Source organism: Carettochelys insculpta, chromosome 5 (genome assembly GCF_033958435.1).
Source record: "Carettochelys insculpta isolate YL-2023 chromosome 5, ASM3395843v1, whole genome shotgun sequence".
In the NCBI taxonomy this organism is placed as follows: Eukaryota; Metazoa; Chordata; order Testudines; family Carettochelyidae; genus Carettochelys; species Carettochelys insculpta.
This window is the reverse complement of record NC_134141.1, coordinates 114,258,106-114,277,943: the sequence shown is the minus strand read 5'-3', so window position 1 is coordinate 114,277,943 and position 19,838 is coordinate 114,258,106. Positions and strand designations below refer to the sequence as shown.

The window sequence follows — 19,838 nt, the reverse complement described above, 5'->3', positions numbered from 1 at the left end:
TCCAGCTCCCTTTATTCTTCTTCACAGCTAGAGGTTGCTTGTCTATCTGTGTTGTTCCGACTCTGAAACACATCACCTCTGGTTTGTTGAGACAGCTTCTCTTTTTTCTACCATTTTGTTCTTCTTCTATATCTTGTGGTTCATTCCCATGTTAATTTGTGTCTTTCAAAGATTGGGTCACAAAGCTAGAGTACAGGTTGAATCTCTCTCATCCAGCACCCTTGGGATCTGACCAGTGGTCAATGAGAGAATTTGCTGTCTCATGGGAGGTCAATATTGTCTAGCACATTACTAACACTTCCACTGCTTACTGGGCTCTTACAAGACATTTAAGGGTAAAATTATAGAACGGTGAGAGCCATGGAGGGTGGCTGGAAACAAACTTTATGGGCCCATGAGAAACTTGAGCACACCCATGATAAGTGGCTGTCCAGCTAAATAAAGTCATGCCAGATGAGTGTGTTCCGGATCAGAGATTCAACCTGTACATCATAACTTTAAATTACTGGAGTAATATTCAAGGTTCAATAGTCTACTATCATTGACTACTATAAAGAAACTTCTCCATGTGCTGTGGTCACTGCACTACTTTTCATTTTATCGCTGTGCAAAAGGGGTTAGGAAAAATTGGAGCAGAACAGTTGCTATGCAAACTGTTCTGATAATTCAGTGAAGACTTTACCTGGTGTCCCACGGTTTTCTTGTGCTCTTTGTTAGCAGCCTTCAGAGCTGGTTTGGCGGAGCGGATGCTGATTTTGGAAGCAGCTCCCTTTATGGCAGGAGTAGCCTGCACAGAATCCTTTTCATCTTGAAATAAATCAGCCACCATTTGATACTAAAAGGAAGACAAGAAAACCATTAGCACCTATTAAGTTTACCAGAGGAATCACGCTCTGAGCCACACTGTAGCCAGAACAGCTTACGGGCGTTCTCATGCTGAGCTTCTAAAACTAAACCTGAATCACAGGTGACAAAAGAACCACCAAATAACCATGACCAGGATCAAAGGCTAAAGTAAGACAAATCTAGAATCTACTTAAATAGCATCAGCTATTCTGTTATGTACGTTATCTGACAAGGACTTTCATTTTTTGTGAGAACGGCCATCTGAACAGCTGTGGCATTAAAAGTAGAAATACTGTTCAAAGCATAGGGATCAACAAGAAAAGAGGACAATGTGCAGTTCATTTCACACACCTCCATTGCACAGTTACCACACAGTTCACTAGGAATAAACCCAGTTGCTTTTATCTTGAGTGTTTCATCTATCTCTACATGATAGAAAACTTGCTCAACATTCTGTTCCCAAAAAGGAGTTTAAAATGTCTTCTCAACAGTAGTGATTTTTCTTCCCTTCCAAGAAAACCACTCAGTTCTTTGTGCAGCATGAAACAGTGTCAGAATAATATTTCAGGGCCAGGAGCGACACTTCTTGCCATTTCTTTCACCCAAGTAGAGCCTGAGATGCAAGTCAAGCTGATGCTTGTTGGTTCTGTGATTTCAAAGCCTGTCTGGTTTTACAGCCTGATCAGATCAAGTTGGCAGCTATTGCCCCAATTTCTTAAATTTCACAATTTACATACAGTAACAACAAACGACCAGGGCAGTGCAAGACCACCATTCCTCTGCTACTTAACCTCCTATTTCAACTCTTTAGGATTAAAACGAGTCCTTTGAACGTATTGTGTCTCAGGCCATACAGAAGTAATTTTGGGGTGCAAAACAAAACAGGAGTGAACAGTTTTACAAAGCAGACATAATAGGCCAGCACCTCCAAATTTCATTAGGTTAAATTCCTCAAATACAAGTAAATAACCCTGGGCAGTTTTTCAGAGGTCTCAATGCAGTATCTGTTCAGCTTTTCCCTTCAAACCAGAGCTACATTTACAAAGATGAACATCTGAATGGAAACATTATACAGTAAACTCTTCCATATCTGGCTGCCCCAGGACCCAGAGGTTGCGAGGTAAGAGAGAGGTATACAGAGCAATGCATAAAACTAGAGACAATCAAAATTAGCTATTAAGAAACAAACAAAACAACTTATGCAGATTACTTAAACCAAGAATAGTATTATACACTGTAAACTTGCACTGTGCTGTATTTACTTTCACTATACTGTACTTACAGAAAACATATTTAAAATTTACTTATGGTTAAAATGCCAGTTATTTGAGAGTTCTGGATACCAGAATGCAGGATATGAAAGTTTATTGTATATAAACATTCTTGTATACTGTATAGAGTCATGATTGTTCTTACACCTATGCAGAATGTGCAGCTGTAAATCTGGGGCTCTACTGGCTCTTAATGTCCACCCACTCACCTCTTCCTTTTCCTGTTCTGTGGCTGCACTTCCTCCAAAGAGTGAAAAAACACTGCTATACCTCTTAATACAACATTGCACTTGTGAAAAGAGCCATTCAACTGGTAATGAAGCCATTGACCAGGCATTTGTCAACCCCAGATACATACTGTCAGTTTTTGAATTTACTGTGTTAGTCAACAGGACCTTAAAGCTCGCTTTAAAAATAGTTTGTTTATTTGTTGCTGAAGATAATAAAGTCACATCTGTAAAAAAAAAAAAAATCATCCTTCCCCCCCCACCCCACAGCTGCCCTCAGGCATAGGGGCACCAGTTTAACAGTAATGCACAAGGCCCATAAATCCTAGGCTGGGGGAGTTTCATATTACTTCTCCCTACCTCCACTCCTAACACTTAGGCTAACTTTTGGTTTGATTTCTGATTATCCTTTGGAGACAGTGTTCTCTGCAAGTTGAGTGCTGGGGGGGCTACCCAGGAGAGATTGAGGTGCCATCCAGACAATTAGCACAGTACCACAGCTGGCAGCCTGTATTTCTACTGATGGTGCACATCCACACATGCCTTGTTGCATATAAAAATTTATTTTGCCCCTGGATGGAAAAAGAAATTAGAGGGAACACTGTTTGGAGGGATTCCTCACTGGCTGCTTCAGTGTTTTGTCTTTGCCGAGTCAGTCCTCTGCATGATGTACCTGCTGGTGAAATATTATCAGCCTCATTTTTACCAACAGACCTCACCAGGAACTACAGCTCCTTCAGGGACGGGCAGTCTAACCCACAATTCCTGTCCCTATATAAGTGAGATAGTGAGATTTCCAGCTGCACTAATCCTGGATATTCATTTGCCTAACCTGACAGCATAACAGTCTAAATCTCACTAAGGAAACCGATCTGTTTGCATTATGCGATCATTTAGCTTAAGAATGCTCTAAGAAAGGAAACAGCAGGGGTATGGCTTTGGGGCTTATTGGTTTTATTTTTAATCCCAGCAGCCAACTCATCTCCAAACTACAGTAACAACGTAAGAACGGCCATACTGGTTCAGACCAGAGATCCATCCAGCCCAGTCTTCAAACAGAGTCCAACACCCAGAGGGAGTGAACAGAACGGGTAATTATGAAAGCAATCTCTCTCCTGACATTCATTTCCAACTTCTGACAAACAGAGGCTAGGGACACCATTCCTACCTATCCTGCTTAATATCCATTGATGGACTTAACCTCCATGAATTTATCTAGTTCTCTTTTGAATCCTGTAAAAATCTTGGTCTTCACAAACTCCTTTAGCAAGGAGTTCCACAGGTTTTCTACGCGCTGTGTGAAGAAAAATGTCCTTTTGTTAGTTTTAAACCTGATACTCATTAATTTCATTTAACCATCACTATTTCCTTCCATCCTTCCCTGTCCAATGAGGAGTGGCTTAGTTTCTGTAGACTAGCTCTGCACCACTCTATTATATCATCTGCCCATTCTCTGTGGGGTCTGCCTTTCCTATGCAAACTGCCCATTACGCCCAATACCAGGATCTTGCTTTTTCATTCATTGTTCATTCTGCAAATATGCCCAAATAAATATAACTTGCACTGTATAACCTTCTGCAGTAGGTTCTCTTTTGGATGTGTCTTCCTGTATAATTCCTCATTGGTGACCTTCTGCATCGATCCTGTTCTTCAGATCTTTCTGTATCAATTCCTTTCAAATGCCAATATTCTCTTTGAATCTTTTGTTATCACTCGTCTCTCACATCCATACAACATGCTGCTGAATACACATATTTTCAAGACACAGCTTCGTTCCTAAGCCGATCGCTTTGCTTTTCCAGATCTTATCCATCGCCTTTAAACTTGCACTCGATTTTGCTATTCTAATCACTATTTCCTTCTTACAGTATAGATCATACATTATGTTGCTCCCGAGAAACATGAAATTAATTTTGTTTGGTGACCCCTAGTTCTTTTGTCAAATCACAAGAAGGCCAGCATCTTCTCATAAGTTTATCCTGCTTCACAGATACAACCCGATAAATGTTTTATCTTTACAGAACTGTAGCATCTTTTGTATTTCAACTACTACACGAATGGCATGTTTGGGTGACAGGTGCTTGCAGCTGGAGGACAACCAACACACTTCAGTTTGGTGTCTTACGTGATAATGCCATGCAACTCTATACTATCATTTCAAGTTTTCAAGTCTCTTTGTAGCACCCAGTTGGACACAGACATCAGCATCTACGTAGGCACTCTGAAGCTGAGGGTGATGAGGAATTGAATGCCATAACCTAGGCAGCAGACCCTCAGCCGGTGTAAACATTCAATGGTCCTACAAAAGATTCCAAGTCCTTTAAGGCAGGGGCAGTCTGCCTTTGAGTCTTCCACAGAGCTGACCATGCTGTTGGCACTTAATAAAGATAATGGATTGTTACGTTGTCTTCAGGATATAGGCTCATGCTATTGGATTATGATAAAAATCAGTTCTCTCAGCTCTGAGTCATCTCTTCACTTTGTTTTGTGACTAGGGGGTGGCTGAAAACTAATTAACTTCTTTGGAAGTCTTTTACTGTCTGATTAGTCATAATAATTGCCTACTAATGTAGTAGTAGTAGGCATCCCTCAGTCTACGTAGACTATGGACCGTGTTCTTTGTAGTTCCATTTGGAATCATCATTTGCAGTGTCGACTGTGACTGTGAAGGCCCACACAAGAGTGACAGTCCTTGCTGCATCTGTTGCATGTGTAATGGATGTCTGGCAGGTCCTTACTGTGCTTTCTGTGGGCTCACCTCTCCTCTGCTAGCTGTCTGATCCTCATCTCACCCTTCTGAAGGCCCTTGTGTAGTTCCTGCCTCCATCTGCTGTGATCGTCTGCCAGCTCCTCCCAGCTGTCCGGCTCGATGTCTACCTCCCTGAGGTCCCTCTTGCAAACATCTTTGTAGAGCAATTGGGGGTGTCCAGGAGGTCTTTTGTCAGAGGCTAGCTTGCCATACAGGATGTCTTTTGGGATCCTTCCATCATTCATACTGTGGATGTGGCCAAGCCAGCGGAGCCGCCACTGCCTGAGGAGGGTGTACATGGTAGGGATTCCAGCTTGCTCAAGGACAGCTATGTTGGACACACTGTCCTTCCACAATATTCCAAGGATGCGCCTCAGGCAGCGCAAGTGGAAGATGTTCAGCCTCTTTTCCTGGGGGGCATACAATGTCCAAGACTCGCTGCCGTAAAGGAGGGTGCTGAGGATGCAGGCTCTGTAGACTTGCATTTTGGTGTGGGTGTACAACTTGATGTTATTCCACACTCTCTTGCTGAATCTGGACAGAGTTGTGGCTGCTTTTCTGGTCCTTCTGTTTAGCTCAGTCTCCAGTGACAGGGTGTCAGTGATGGTGGAGCTGAGGTAAACGAATTCGTGTACCACCTCTCATGTATAGTTGTCATTGCTGATTGATGGAGGTTCAGCAACATCCTGACCGAGTACGTTTGTCTTCTTTAGGCTGATGGAAAGCCCAAAGTCCTTGCATGCTTTGGAGAACTGATCCAGCAGTTTCTGAAGCTGGTCTTCTGTGTGAGACACTACAGCAGCGTCATCTGCGAACAGCATCTCTCTCATGAGGACTTCCCGCACCTCAGATTTAGCTTTTAGCCTTGCAAGATTAAACAGTTTCCCATCAGATCTTGTGTGCAAAAAGATGCCCTCTGTTGAAGATCCAAAGGAGTGCTTCAGGAGAAGTGCAAAGGAGATGTTTAATGATTTCTTTGTTTCGGTCTTCATTGAGAAATCTGAAGGAATGCCTGACATAGAGAATGCTAGTGAAAAAGGGGTAGGTTTAGAAGTTGAAATAAGAAAAGAACAAATTAAAATTTACTTAGAAAAATTAGATGTCTGCAAATCACCAGGGCCTGATGAAATGCATCCTAGAATCCTTAAGCAGCTGATAGAAGAGGTATCTGAGCCTTTAGCAATCATTTTGGAAAATCGTGAGAGATGGGAGAGAGTCCAGAAGACTGGAAAAGGGCAAATATAGTACCCATTTATAAAAAGGGGAACAAGAATAACCCGGGAAATTACAGGCCAGTCAGCTTAACTTCTGTAATAGGAAAGATAATGGAGCAGGTAATGAAAGAAATCATCTGCAAGCATTTGGAAGGTGGTAAGGTGCTAGGGAACAGCCAGCATGGTTTTGTTAAAAACAGATCATGTCAAACCAATCTAATAGCTTTCTTTGATAGAATAATGAGTCTTGTGAATAAGGGAGAAGCGGTGGATGTGGTATACCTAGACTTCAGTAAAGCATTTGACACGGTCTCACATAATATACTTATCAATAAACTACGCAAATACAATTTACATGGGGCTACTATAAGGTGGGTGAACAACTGGCTGGATAACCGTACCCAGAGAGTAGTTATTAATGGTTTTCAATCCTGCTGGAAAAGTATAACTAGTGGGGTTCCGCAGGGGTCTGTTTTAGGACCGGTTCTGTTCAATATCTTCATTAACGATTTAGATATTGACATAGAAAGTACACTTATTAAGTTTGCAGATGATACCAAGCTGGGAGGGGTTGCAACTACTTTGGAGGATAGGGTCATAATTCAAAAGGATCTGGATAAACTGGAGAAATGGGCTGAGGTAAACAGGATGAAGTTTAATAAGGACAAATGCAAAGTGCTCCACTTAGGAAGGAACAATCAGTGTCAAACATACAGAATGGGAAAGGACTGCCTAGGAATGAGTACAGCAGAAAGAGATCTAGGGGTTATAGTGGACCACAAGCTAAATATGAGTCAGCAGTGTGATGCTGTTGCAAAAAAAGCAAACACGATTCTAGGATGCATTAACAGGTGTGTTGTGAACAAAACACAAGAAGTCATTCTTCTGCTCTACTCTGCGCTGGTTAGGCCTCAGCTGGAGTATTGTGTCCAGTTCTGGGCACCGCAGTTCAGGAAGGATGTGGAGAAATTGGAGAGGGTCCAGAGGAGAGCAACAAGAATGATCAAAGGTCTAGAGAACATGACCTATGAAGAAAGGCTGAAAGAATTGGGCTTGTTTAGTTTGGAAAAGAGAAGATTGAGGGGGGAACATGATAGCAGTTTTCAGGTATTTAAAAGGGTGTCATAAGGCAGAGGGAGGGAACTTGTTCCTCCTTGCCTCTGAGGATAGAACAAGAGGCAATGGACTGAAATTGCAGCAGGGGAGGTTCAGGTTGGACATTAGGAAAACGTTCCTAACTGTCAGGGTGATCAAACACTGGAACGAATTGCCAAGGGAGGTGGTAGAATCTCCATCACTGGAGATATTTACGAAGAGGTTAGATAGATGGCTTTCAGGGATGGTCTAGAAAGTGCTTGGTCCTGCCATGAGGGCAGGGGGCTGGACTCAATGGCCTCTCGAGGTCCCTTCCAGTCCTACTCTTCTATGATTCTATGAAGAAGATCCCGAACAGTGTCGGAGCAAGGACGCATCCTTGTTTGATGCCGCTCCTGATGCTGAAAACATCCGATAATGTGCCATCGTATTGGATGGTTCCTCTCATGTCTTCGTGGAAAGACTGGATCATCTTGAGTAACCATGGTGGACAGCCTATCTTGTGGAGCAGTTTGAACAGTCCATCCCTGCTGACCAAGTCAAAGGCCTTGGTCAGGTCGATGAAGGCAATATAGAGTGGCTTCCTCTGCTCCCTGCATTCCTCCTGCAGCTGCCTCAGAGAGAAGACCATGTCAATGGTAGATCTCTCTGCGCGGAATCCGCACTGTGATTCGGGATACACCCTCTCAGCAATCTTTTGGAGTCTGCCGAGGATGACGCGAGCGAACAGTTTACCGGTTATCCTTAGGAGGGAGATTCCATTGCAATTGTTGCAGTTGCTTCTGTCTCCTTTGTTCTTATACAAGGTTACAATGTTAGCATCGCACATATCCTGTGGAACCTCTCCCTCTCACCAGCACAGGCACAGTAGCTCATGTAGGGGTTCCAGGAGTGTGTCCGTGGCAGACATGATTACCTCTGGTGGTATACCATCCTGGCATGGGGCCTTTCCTACTTCAATGCTGTCGATGGCTTCCTTCAGTTCGTCCACAGTTGGTTCCTGATCCAGTTCGTCCATTACTGGTAGGAGCTCGACGGCATCGAGGGCTGTATCAACCACAATGTTCTCACGTGAGTACAGCGCGGAGTAGTGCTCGACCCAGTATTCCATCTGTCTGGCTTTGTCAGCGATGAGTTCAGACTTGGATTTCAGAGGTGCCATCTTGTTCTGGATGGCTCCTAGTGCCTTCTTGATGCCCTTGTACATTCCCCTGAGATTACCAGAGTCAGCACTGGTCTGGATGCTGCTGCATAGCTCAAGCCAGTAGTTGTTGGCACAGCGCCTGGCCGTCTGCTGTACTGTTTTTTTGGCTGCTCTGAGTGCTTGCAGGGTACTCTGGCTTGGCGAGTGTTTGTATTCCAGGAGTGCAGCGCGCTTCTTTTCAATGGCTGGAATCATCTCCTCGGAGTTACCTTCGAACCAGTTGTCATTTGTGTTTCTAAACTCTTCTTCCAAACACCAAGAAGGCCGTGTTGTAAACTGTATGCCTCAGATGCTGCCATCTGGATGTCACATCGGCACCCCCAGGGCTGCTGCGCAGATTCTCCTCGAGGGTCACTCTGAACTTTTCGGCTCTCTCTGAGTTTGCTGTCTTTCTGGCATCAATGGGGGACCTTCCAGTTGGTTTAGAGTGGTACAGCTTCTTGGGTCTCACCTTGAGTTTGGAGCAAACTAGAGAGTGACCTATATCGCAGTGGGCACTATAATAGCTGCATGTCAGAAGGACGTTTTTGAGGTTATCACGTCTAGTTGATGCCAGTGTTTCGAGCGTGGGCGTCTCCATGACACACTGTGCTGTGGCTTGGTTTGGAAAAATGTGTTTGAGACACACAGATTGTGGTACGTGCAAAGTTTGAAAAGATGCTGTCCGTTTTCATTCATTTTTCCCACACCGAAGTGGCCTAAGCAGGAAGGCCATGAGTCACGATCGGCTCCAACTCTTGCATTGAAGTCACCCAAAATGTACAGTTGTTCGCAAACAGGTATTTGCGCTATGGCAGCACTAAGCACGTCATAGAACTTGTCTTTTACTTCTGGTGTGGCATACAGGGCTGGAGCGTAAGCGCTGATCAGGTGGACAGGACCAGTGCAAGTTTGAAGTGTGACCTGAAGGAGTCTTTCTGATCCTCCCATGACTAATTCCACCATTTGTAGAAGGGGGTTTCTGATGGCAAAGCCAACACCATGCTCCCTGGGTTCATCTTGGGCTTTACCCTGCCAGAAAAAGGTGTCGTCCTTTTCCTTTAGAGATCCCGAATCTGCAAGTCGCATCTCTTGCAGAGCAGCAATGTCAACTTGGAGCCTCTTCAGTTCCTCATTGATGACAGCGGTCTTTTGGGTGTTGCTGATGTCCTGAAGATCTTCAGTCAAACCAGTCAGCATGGTCACATTCCAGCAAGCAAGTTTAAAACTTTGATGGTTTCCTTTTCTTGTTGATTTTCTTATTGGTTTGCCTGGTGCTCAAATTTCAGTCACTTGTCAGGTTTGGGAACCTTAAGCCTCACGCACCCAGTGAGGCAGGTGAACTGTGGCAGGACAGTACCCTTCTGGCTGGGGGCTGCCCAGCTTGAGGTGGGCGGTGACTGTCCAGTGAGGTACGATGATCTCTCCCACCGTTGAAGGCAAGCCCTGGTGCTCGTTCTCTACGCCAATCGAGAAAGAGCTTATAACCGGTATCTGTTACGTTCCATGTTGGTTCAACGCTGTTAAGCGATGCTGGAGTACCTCTCCAGGCACGAGCCTGGGCAATTTTTTTGGGACACTGGGCTGCCCAGATGCCAGTGTCCCCCTCTCGGCTTTACTGATATAGTCCAAAGGAGAGGATAACCTCTACGTCTGGTAGCAGCTCAGCTGCAGGAGTTGCCGGGTCAATGCCAGAAGTTGGCACAGAACCGCCTTAGGACTCCCCTCCAGATTTTCTGTCAGGGTTTACTCCCTTAGCCTTGCTCCTTCCCAGGATAACCCAAAAGGCAGTGCCTTCTAATGAGTGTAAATACAATTTCACTTAGGTGGGAGTTCTTCACCAAGCGTGTGTTTTCTCAAATGCAGGTGGATGGGGTTCATCTCTGGGATCCCATACCCATTTCTAATACCATATTACATTTACTGGTCTGATCTTGCCGCATGGAAGTTTGGCTACCGACTTCAGAAAAAGAGTTTGATCAGTGCAGAACTTATTTCTGCACTTGTCAGTTTTGCTCATGCCTGAGTCCCCCTTTTCCTGGCTTACAGAGAATACATCTGGATTTTACTACCACTCATAGAGCTTGTCCTTTGTTTCACATTTTGAGTTTCTCCCATCAACCTCCCTCAGTGAGGACAGCCAGATAAGTCGATCCTCGATCAATAGATTCCAGCTACGCAAGTGTTGTAGCTGCAATTGTGTATCTGGGGGATCCACCTTCAGGTCTAGTGTAGACCTGTCCTTACTTGGCTCTTATTTGTACTGTTTTCTTGAGCACCCCAGTTCAGAGGTGATGTGCGAGTTGGTATAAGTTACAAGACTGTAAATCAAAGTAAAAGTGAGCAAGGGATGTAAATCGCTCTCACATGCTGAGAGTCTTCACAGGAGAGCTGTCAGAGGAATGCAGATAGCAATAAGAGCCCTGGATGTATGCTTCAGCTTCAGTCTTGTGCTCATGCAGACTTACTGTGCAGCAAGCTGTGCACAAATAAAAAGCTTGATAGCATGCTTCGATCTACTGTGTGGGGGAGCAGGGTCCACATCCCCAGCGCGTTCGCATCAGGCCCGTGTGCTATAGATTTGCTCCCCAGAGCTCACTGCACACTAAGACCTTACACTTCCTTCCAGCTTGACAGCACACAGATACTAGAACAATCTGTGTAATGGGTTTGCTGAAAGCCACTGAATCAAACTGTAAACCCTGTACGTGATGGAAACTGCTTCAAACCAGCAGCGTAGCAGCACGCCCAGCATCCCTAGTTCCAGCACCTTTGCCATATAAGTCACACCACCTTACATTCCCTTACGCATTTGCCCACTGGTCATTTATACCACCTGGCACATCACAGCTGCATTTGGTCCTGTGAAACTGAATAGTGAAGAAAGAACTGGGGAGAGGGAAAATACCTTGATAATAAACCCAGTATCTCAGGCTGCATGCTAATAAATGGGTGAACTCTAGATGACACCTGTGTTTGCTTAGTTCAGTGCTGTTCTAATAAACTATCACAAATTAATTGTAGCTCCCATCCTCAACTGAAGTGTGAAATAGTTAACAGAGAAGTAGCTGTGTTAGTCTGTACTCCAACAAAACAAACCAGCAGAAATGCAGCACTTTAAAGACTAACAAAATGATTTATTTGGTGATGAGCTTTTGTGGGACAGACTGAAGAAGTAGATCTGTCCCACAAAAGCTCATCGCCAAATAAATCATTCTGTTAGTCTTTAAAATGCTGCATTTCTGCTGGTTTGTTTTGTTGAAGTGTGAAACTAAGTGGTTACAGGAAAATCCAACAGAAATCTTCCCGACACGGTCAGTGCTACAGGATTGCTCCTGACAGCATTCAGGGCACTGGCTGAATAATTCATCACGCAGTGTCAAATTTCCTGCAGATTACCCGGCATTTTTAATAAGCTCTAATAATACAGGTAAATTGTACGGGCTTGCTGGGGACATGGAGCTTTTAATTTTGAACACAATTAAAGATGATTTCCACAGTCATTAGACAAGAAATTGCCTACATAGACAAGAAAATTGCATACCTCAGCATTTTCATAGAAACCTGTCATTGAATAGAACAGCAAATCACTGGCAATGCTCAATTAGTTTCCTGTTATGAATCTATCTATATTAAATCTTCTACTTAAAGTCTCCTCAAGAAGTGCTTTCATTCTTTCCCCCATCTTTTCGTGTCCTTGCTCTCTTTCCTTCTCATTTTATCTGCTTTTATTTTAGAGGTCAGTACTATCCCTAATAGTGGTTAACCCAAGGGAGAAATTCATGACAGGGCTCCTGGAAATTAAACCAGACTTGAATGGCCTCACTCCATAGCTAACAGGACATTAAACAGACTGCAGGAAACAGATAACTGTGTAAATGGCAGGTTAATTTCACTTCATTGAGAAGCTTCAGATGAATGGGGGAAAAAAAGCCAACAAAGACAAAAGGGGCCTACAGCTGAACAGGCAACACAGATGTCTGTTTGCAAAGTTTGGAGGGGAATCAAGAGTTAATCTGTCATTCCTAAACTGGCTAACAAAAGATTGCTTTGATCTGGGCTTAACTGGAACAGGATTTTGCAGGATGGCTGCTCTCTGACACCAAAGTGCAATTTTTTGTTCAATGAATATTGTGCTAGCCCTTTGCATAGACAGCACTGGTACTCTGACAGATGTCAAACTTCGTTATACAGGACTTCAGTCTGCACCCTGACTTTAGGACTCTCTCAGTCTCAGCTCAATAGCTGGGCTTTACAGAAAAAGAGGATTGAGATGTAATGAAAAACAAAACAATAGGATATTTTTAGAACATAAGAACGGCCATACTGGGTCAGACCAAAGGTCCATCCAGCCCAGTATCCCGTCTGCCGACAGTGGCCAATATCAGGTGCCCCAGAGAAGGGGAACAGAAGACAATGATCAAGTGATTTATCTCCTGCCCTCCATCTCCTGCCCCTGTACTGAAGGCTAGGGCACCATACTTTACCCCTGGCTAATAGCCATTTATGGACCTAACCTGCAAAAATTTATCGAGCTCTTTTTTAAACCCTAATAGAGTCCTGGCCTTCACAGCCTCCTCCGGCAAGGAGTTCCACAGGTTGACTGTGCGCTGTGTGAAGAAAAATTTCCTTTTATTAGTTTTGAACCTACTTCCCGTCAATTTCATTTGGTGTCCCCTAGTTCTTGTATTATGGGAAAAGGTAAATAATTTTTCTATATTCACTTTCTCCACACCATTCATGATTTTATATACCTCTATCATATCGCCCCTCAATTGCCTCTTTTCCAGACTGAAAAGTCCCAGTCTCTCTAGCCTCTCCCTGTATGGGACCCATTCCAAACCCCTCATCATCTTAGTTGCCCTTCTCTGAACCTTTTCTAATGCCAATATATCTTTTTTGAGGTGAGGAGATCACATCTGCACGCAGTACTCAAGATGTGGGCGTACCATAGTTTTATATAGGGGAAGTATGATATCTTTTGTCTCATTATCTATCCCTTTTTTAATAATTCCTAACATCCTATTTGCTTTACTAACTGCCGCTGCACACTGTGTGGATGTCTTCAGAGAACTATCCACTATAACTCCAAGATCCCTTTCCTGATCTGTTGTAGCTAGATTTGACCCCATCATGTTGTACGTGTAATTTGGGTTATTTTTTCCAACGTGCATTACCTTACACTTACCCACGTTAAATTTCACTTGCCATTTTGCTGCCCAATCACTCAGTTTGCTGAGATCTTTTTGTAGTTCTTCACAATCCCTTTTGGTTTCGACTGTCCTGAACAACCTGGTGTCATCTGCAAACTTTGCCACCTCACTGCTTACCTCATTTTCTAGATCATTGATGAACAAGTTGAACAGGATCGGTCCCAGGACTGACCCCTGGGGAACACCACTAGTTAACCCCCTCCATTATGAAAATTTACCATTTATTCCAACCCTTTGTTTTCTGTCTTTTAACCAATTCCCGATCCATGAAAGGATCTTTCCTCCTATCCCATGACCGCATAATTTACATAAAAGCCTTTGGTGTGTGACCATGTCAAAGGCTTTCTGGCAATCTAGGTATATTATGTCCACTGGATGCCCCTTGTCCGCATGTCTATTAACCCCTTCAAAGAATTCTAATAGATTAGTTAGACACGACTTCCCTCTGCAGAAACCATGCTGACTTTTGCCCAACAATTCGTGCTCTTCTACGTGCCTTGCAATTTTATTCTTTACTCTTTAAGTTTGAAGGACGAGAATGCAAAGGCTTATGTACTGTAAAGATTGGAGCAGCTCAAAAGAATTTGCCAATACCATCATGGTTACCTCATTTTCTTAAAATCAGGAAGTCAAAGAAATTAATGCCGTATTTCAATTTGTAACCAAAACTATTTTTGAAGGGATTTGCATTTGTTTAAAGGCCCCAGGAGCATGATATAGAATTAACAGATGGAATCCTAACAATCAGTATAAGTAAGTTACTGAGTTCTCAGACTGAGTTCTATTTTGAGCATTGCCACTGACTGCCGCTGAACAAGTCATTTAAGCCATCTGGTGCCTCGGTCTACCTATATGTAATTAAATATCAATTACATTAGAAAGGACTGAGCTGCAAAGTTCAAATCTGATTCTGCCAAAATATGGCCATTTGGATCTGGGATATTAATTCAAGTGCATCTCTTGTAAAAAATATTTGTATAGTGCTTTGTGATTCTCAGATAAGCAAATTGTCTAAGCTAAATTAAATCCTATTACTGTCAAACTTGACTTATTCAACTGACCTCACTGAGATCTTAAAAAATCAAGTTACATTTGAAGCAAGTGTAAAATTAGTGAGGAGCTCTTCAATAATATAATTTTACAGATGCAGATTAGAACTTTCTTATCTATGTATTACACATCTCACAAAACCAAATGATTGGGCAAAAAGAAGGACAAATGAATTTTAATGTTGATAAATGTAAAGTAACGCACATTGGAAAAAAAACCCAACTACACATGCAAAATAACGGGGACTAATTTAGCTATAACCACTCAATGGAGAGATCTTGGAAATCACTGTGGATAGATCTCTGAAAACATTCACTCAATTTGCTACAGCAGTCAAAAAGAAAAACAGAACTCTAGAAATTATGAAAAAAGGGCTAGAGAATCAGACAGGATGCCACACTCCAGAAGGCCCTAGGTGACTGGCCTGCTCTCTCCTACAGACAACCTCCCACCCTTATGAGGATTCCAACCAATAGCCACAGTCTATACCACATGAATACCAGTCCTGGGACTTTTCCTTGCAACAAAGCCCGCTGCCAGCTTTGCCCACATATCTATTCCGGCGATACCATCACTGGACCTAACCAGGTTATTCACAGAATCACAGGCACATTCTCATGTTCCTCAACGAACATCGTATTTGCTATCATGTGCCAACAATGCCCAGATGCTTTGTATATTGGACAGACTTCAAACTCTCAGACAAAGAGTTAATGGGCACAAAACAGACATCAAAACATTCCTGATCCACAAACCAGTTAGTCTACATTAATGGAGTGGACCATTCTGTTAGTGACTTAAGAGTTTGCATCTTATTGAAGAAGAATTTTCAGTCTGCTTTGGAAAGAGAAACTGCTGAACTCTCTTACATATTCAAATTCAACACATGAACACATGGTTTGAACCGGGATGCAGATTTTTCTGGGACAGTATAGGGGCTCTTTTGCATACTTGGCTTAATCTAATTCTTGACTCTGCCCCCCCCAGTGCCCCTCTGCTCTCTGGTTTGCTCACTTTGATCATTTTTTTCTGATCTGTCAATCTTGATTACTATTTTTGGTTCTCTATGCCCTAACTATAGAGTTTGTTCTGGTATGGTTATGGTCTGAAGAAGTGAGTCTGTCCCACGAAAGCTCACCGAATAAATTAATTATTTTGTTAGTCTTTAAAGTGCTACTTGACTGCTTTTTTGTTTTGATAGTATATAGACTGCACGGCTCCCTCTCTGTTACTATTCAACATGCAAGGCATTCTTTGTTCAAAATGTTTTTTCTCATCCCCGTCACCTCTCCAGCTTTTGCTGGCCAGGACCCGTCACACAGATCAAATTGTTTGGTTCTTTCATCTCCTAAGGTGAAGGAGAAGATGGGAGAGTCTCTCTTCCCTTTTCCCCCAAAATGGACTCTTTGTCTTACAGGTTGGGAAGCCCACTTAGTGTTCTGCTCAGCTCTGCTTCGTGTGTCTCACCCAGAGAATAAACACCAGGTCAGTCTCCTGTGGTTTTACCTGGGAGTTGTAGTGAACGAGAAGCTGGACATGAGTCAACAATGGGCCATTGTAGCCAAGAAGGCTAATAGCATATTAGGTTGCATCAAGAGGAGCGTTGCCAGTAGATCCAGAGAAGTGATTATTTCTCTTCATTCAGCTTTAGTGAAGCCACATCTGGAGTACTGTGTCCAGTTCTGGGCCCCCCAATTATAGGAAGGATGTGGACACACTGGAGAGGGTCCAGCAGAGGATGACCAAAATAATTAGGGGGCTGGAGCATATGACCTATGAAGAAATGTTGAGGGAGCTGGGTCTGTTTAGTTTGCAGAAGAGAAGTCTGAGGGGGGGGGACTTGATAACAGCCTTCATCTTACTGAAGGGAGGTTGCAAAGAGGCTGGAGAGAGGCTGTTCACAGTGGTCACAGATGGCAGAACACGGAACAATGGTCTCAAGTTGAGATTGGGAAGGTCCAGGTTGAACATTAGGAAAAACTTTCACTAGGAGGGTGGTGAAGCATTGGAATGGTCTACCCAGGAAAGTAGTGAAGTCTCCATCCCTGGAGGCGTTTATGTCTCACCTCGACAAAGCCCTGGCTGGGCTGATATGATGAGTTTGGTCCTGCCTTGGGCAGGGGGCTGGACTTGATGGCTTTTTGGGTGTCTTCCAGCTCTATGTCCTTCCTTTGATGGAAACCAACAGCCCATTGCCCATGTCTCTGGTCACACCTGGCTCCATTTGCCACTGATCAAGAGATCTTTGCCTTGCCCTTTGTCTGGAAAAACAATCCCTAGTTTGTCTCCTTTTTCTTTTTACATTTGTCATAACTTAATGTCAGAGTGTGTCCATAATTCCTATTGCTGACCACAAACATTGCTCTGTGGTATTAAAAATCTACTTGTTTTTAATTTTCCAATGATATATTACCTAACACCATTCAGATACAGATTACAACAGCAGTGACTTGGGGTACACATTGCTGGCCTGATCAGCTGAAACTCACTGCTAGATACCAGGCAGCCCCTCACTGTCTAGCACTCGGATGCTCTTAGCATCAGAGAGATCAAGGAACTTCTTTGTTCAGTGCAAATGTGTTCATGTGTTATGCTACGATATGCAACACTAACAAATTCCTTGGCAGTAATGTTATTGCAGTACTGTCAAACACTGGACTTTCTTGAATGCAAATTCCTTGATATTCCCATCTTAATACTATATTAACTCTGAGCACTGTGAACATATAATTTATAAGGAAATAACAGTAACCATGGCATACTACAATAAAGTAAAAAGTAAATGCGTTTTCAACTACAAGCACTGTATTTATGGCCGAAGATAGCAGTTTGAAAAAACGCTCTGCAATGCCACCTACAACGTATGAGTTTAATTCCTGATCACGATCTTTAAATTTTGGGATCAACCAAGGCTGGAGGTGTGTCAGCGATCATGCTCATAATCCTAGGGTTGGAGAAGGGCAGGAAGACACAAAGAACAGAAAGCTTCATGTCACTGAACAGTGATAGTTCTTTGGACCTGAAATCACCCCAGTGTAGTTATCCATCCTAAATCCCATGCATCACTTCAATCCTCCAAAGGTGGACTATGTGGGATTTAAAAGGTACATATACTGTGTGCTGACCCTCTGTAGTGGGGTGATCTTCATCTGGGCTGTTTCAGGAGTACAGTCATCAAGTTGTGACGGGAGTTCCCTTCAAGTAGAGTTGATTACAACATAAGTGATCAAACTTTTTATGTCAGGCCACACTTCTCGTTCCTGAAATTAGCAGGGCAAGCCCAACCTGTCTAATGTAATCCAAGCCAATGAAAATTCGGATATGTTCATATGAAAAAAAAACAAAAAAAGAAAACACCTTTTCAGCACTTGTAAGAAAATAATAAATCTGTAGAATGTAAAAACTTTATTAATTGATATATAAATATGAATACACCTACTTAAAAACAGTAACACATTTCAACATTTTAATGAGTTGCACGAGCTTGAGATCCAGCAGCCAATTATGCTGCCCCCCCCACCCCCCAGCCCTTATAAAATTTCACATCCCTGCTCAAGGAGGCTGGCCCCCCACTTTGCTCACCTCTGGATTAAGAGACAATGGACGTGATTTAGGAACTCAAGCAAGTCACAGGAGACAGAACAGAAAGGAGATTGGGGTTACATGGACAAAGTGAATAGCTAGAGAAAATGACAGGTTTAATTATTTTACTTTTGGCTGCAAACTGTACACATGATCAGAGCTTTTGCGCACACTCCTGAGCAGTTTAAAATGAACGAAGATAAGAAACACTTGATCAATGCCAACTTGGTTTAGGGGGACCTATTTCCAACCCTTCTGCCCTTACCTTGCTGGCCTTCAATATGTTGATCTGTTCTTCATACACCGTGTCCCTGTTTTTCTCCAGAAATCCATCAGACTGATATTCCACCTACCACACAGAGCAAGAGAATGCAGTGAAGACCCTTGGAATATTTCCACACTGAAATTAAATACCCAAGACTGGACAAAGTCACCTGGGCTGGGCTCCCTGGCTTGGACTGCAAGGTTGTAATATTGTACACTCTGGTCCCAACCCAAATGTCTACCTTGCAATTTTATAGCTTCACAGCCCAGCTTTAGACAAATCCTCAGATTATTCAACATATTGCAAGTCTTTTGCTGTAATCATGATATGTGATTTCTCACCTATATTGCCACAACCATATTTGAATGGTTGGGCATATGGCTGAATGAATGGGGGCAAAGCAGGAGGAAGCTCACACCAGTTTATCCTATTGATATAAAATATCTGAGTCTAAGATACAGGGCACAACAACACGTAATTCAAACACTGAACATTACCCCATTATTACCCCCTTCGCAATCCAATCCAATCCCCGTTGATGTCAACGGCAAAATGTCTAGGACTCATCCATTCATTTGGCACTCTCTGAAAGGTACACTTGGCCATTCCTGACAAGCCAGTGAAGAACTACCTGTATCTCAGTTTCAAAAGGTCCTGGAGATCTCAGTCCTAGATCTCACTCAATCTCTCTAGCAAATAAATGTTTTCAGAATTTCTAGAATCAGCTGCTTTTCAAGTAAGACCAGGCCAGAAAGCACTGACTGAGTCTTCCAAAGATCGAGTAAAATATATTTTTTCCTAATTCCACTTTAAGAAAACTACTAACTGGCACAGACCACACATGCAGCATTTGAAATTGGAATGTCTTCTTTCAGAAGATTTGGTGACAATGTGCTTTAAATCTGATGTATAATGGAACTCAAGCCACAACCTTATGTGAATATTCCAATTCACTCAAGTTAACATAAGAAAAATCTAATCTTTATTTTATTGAGGACAATAGACAACACTTGGCAGTGGCGTGCATGTCATGTGACTCCTTTGTGCTCATAAGATCTGCTTTGTATTTACAGTTTGAACACAGAGACACATACAGGGTAAACTACAACCTCATCATAGATTCTTACTGGCTCTGAGCAATAT

General features: G+C 43.0%; 1 protein-coding gene across 1 annotated transcript in view; it reads right to left on the bottom strand.

Moving 5' to 3' along the window:
• Positions 1 to 19,838, bottom strand: part of MYO5B (myosin VB) — a 375,576-nt gene that overhangs the window by 118,334 nt on the left and 237,404 nt on the right. The window contains exons 14-15 of the mRNA XM_074995787.1: positions 18,696 to 18,779; positions 683 to 835 (exon numbers count right to left, since the gene is read on the bottom strand). Of these exons, the coding sequence (XP_074851888.1) occupies positions 683 to 835; positions 18,696 to 18,779 (237 nt within the window). The remainder of the gene's footprint in view (positions 1 to 682; positions 836 to 18,695; positions 18,780 to 19,838) is intronic.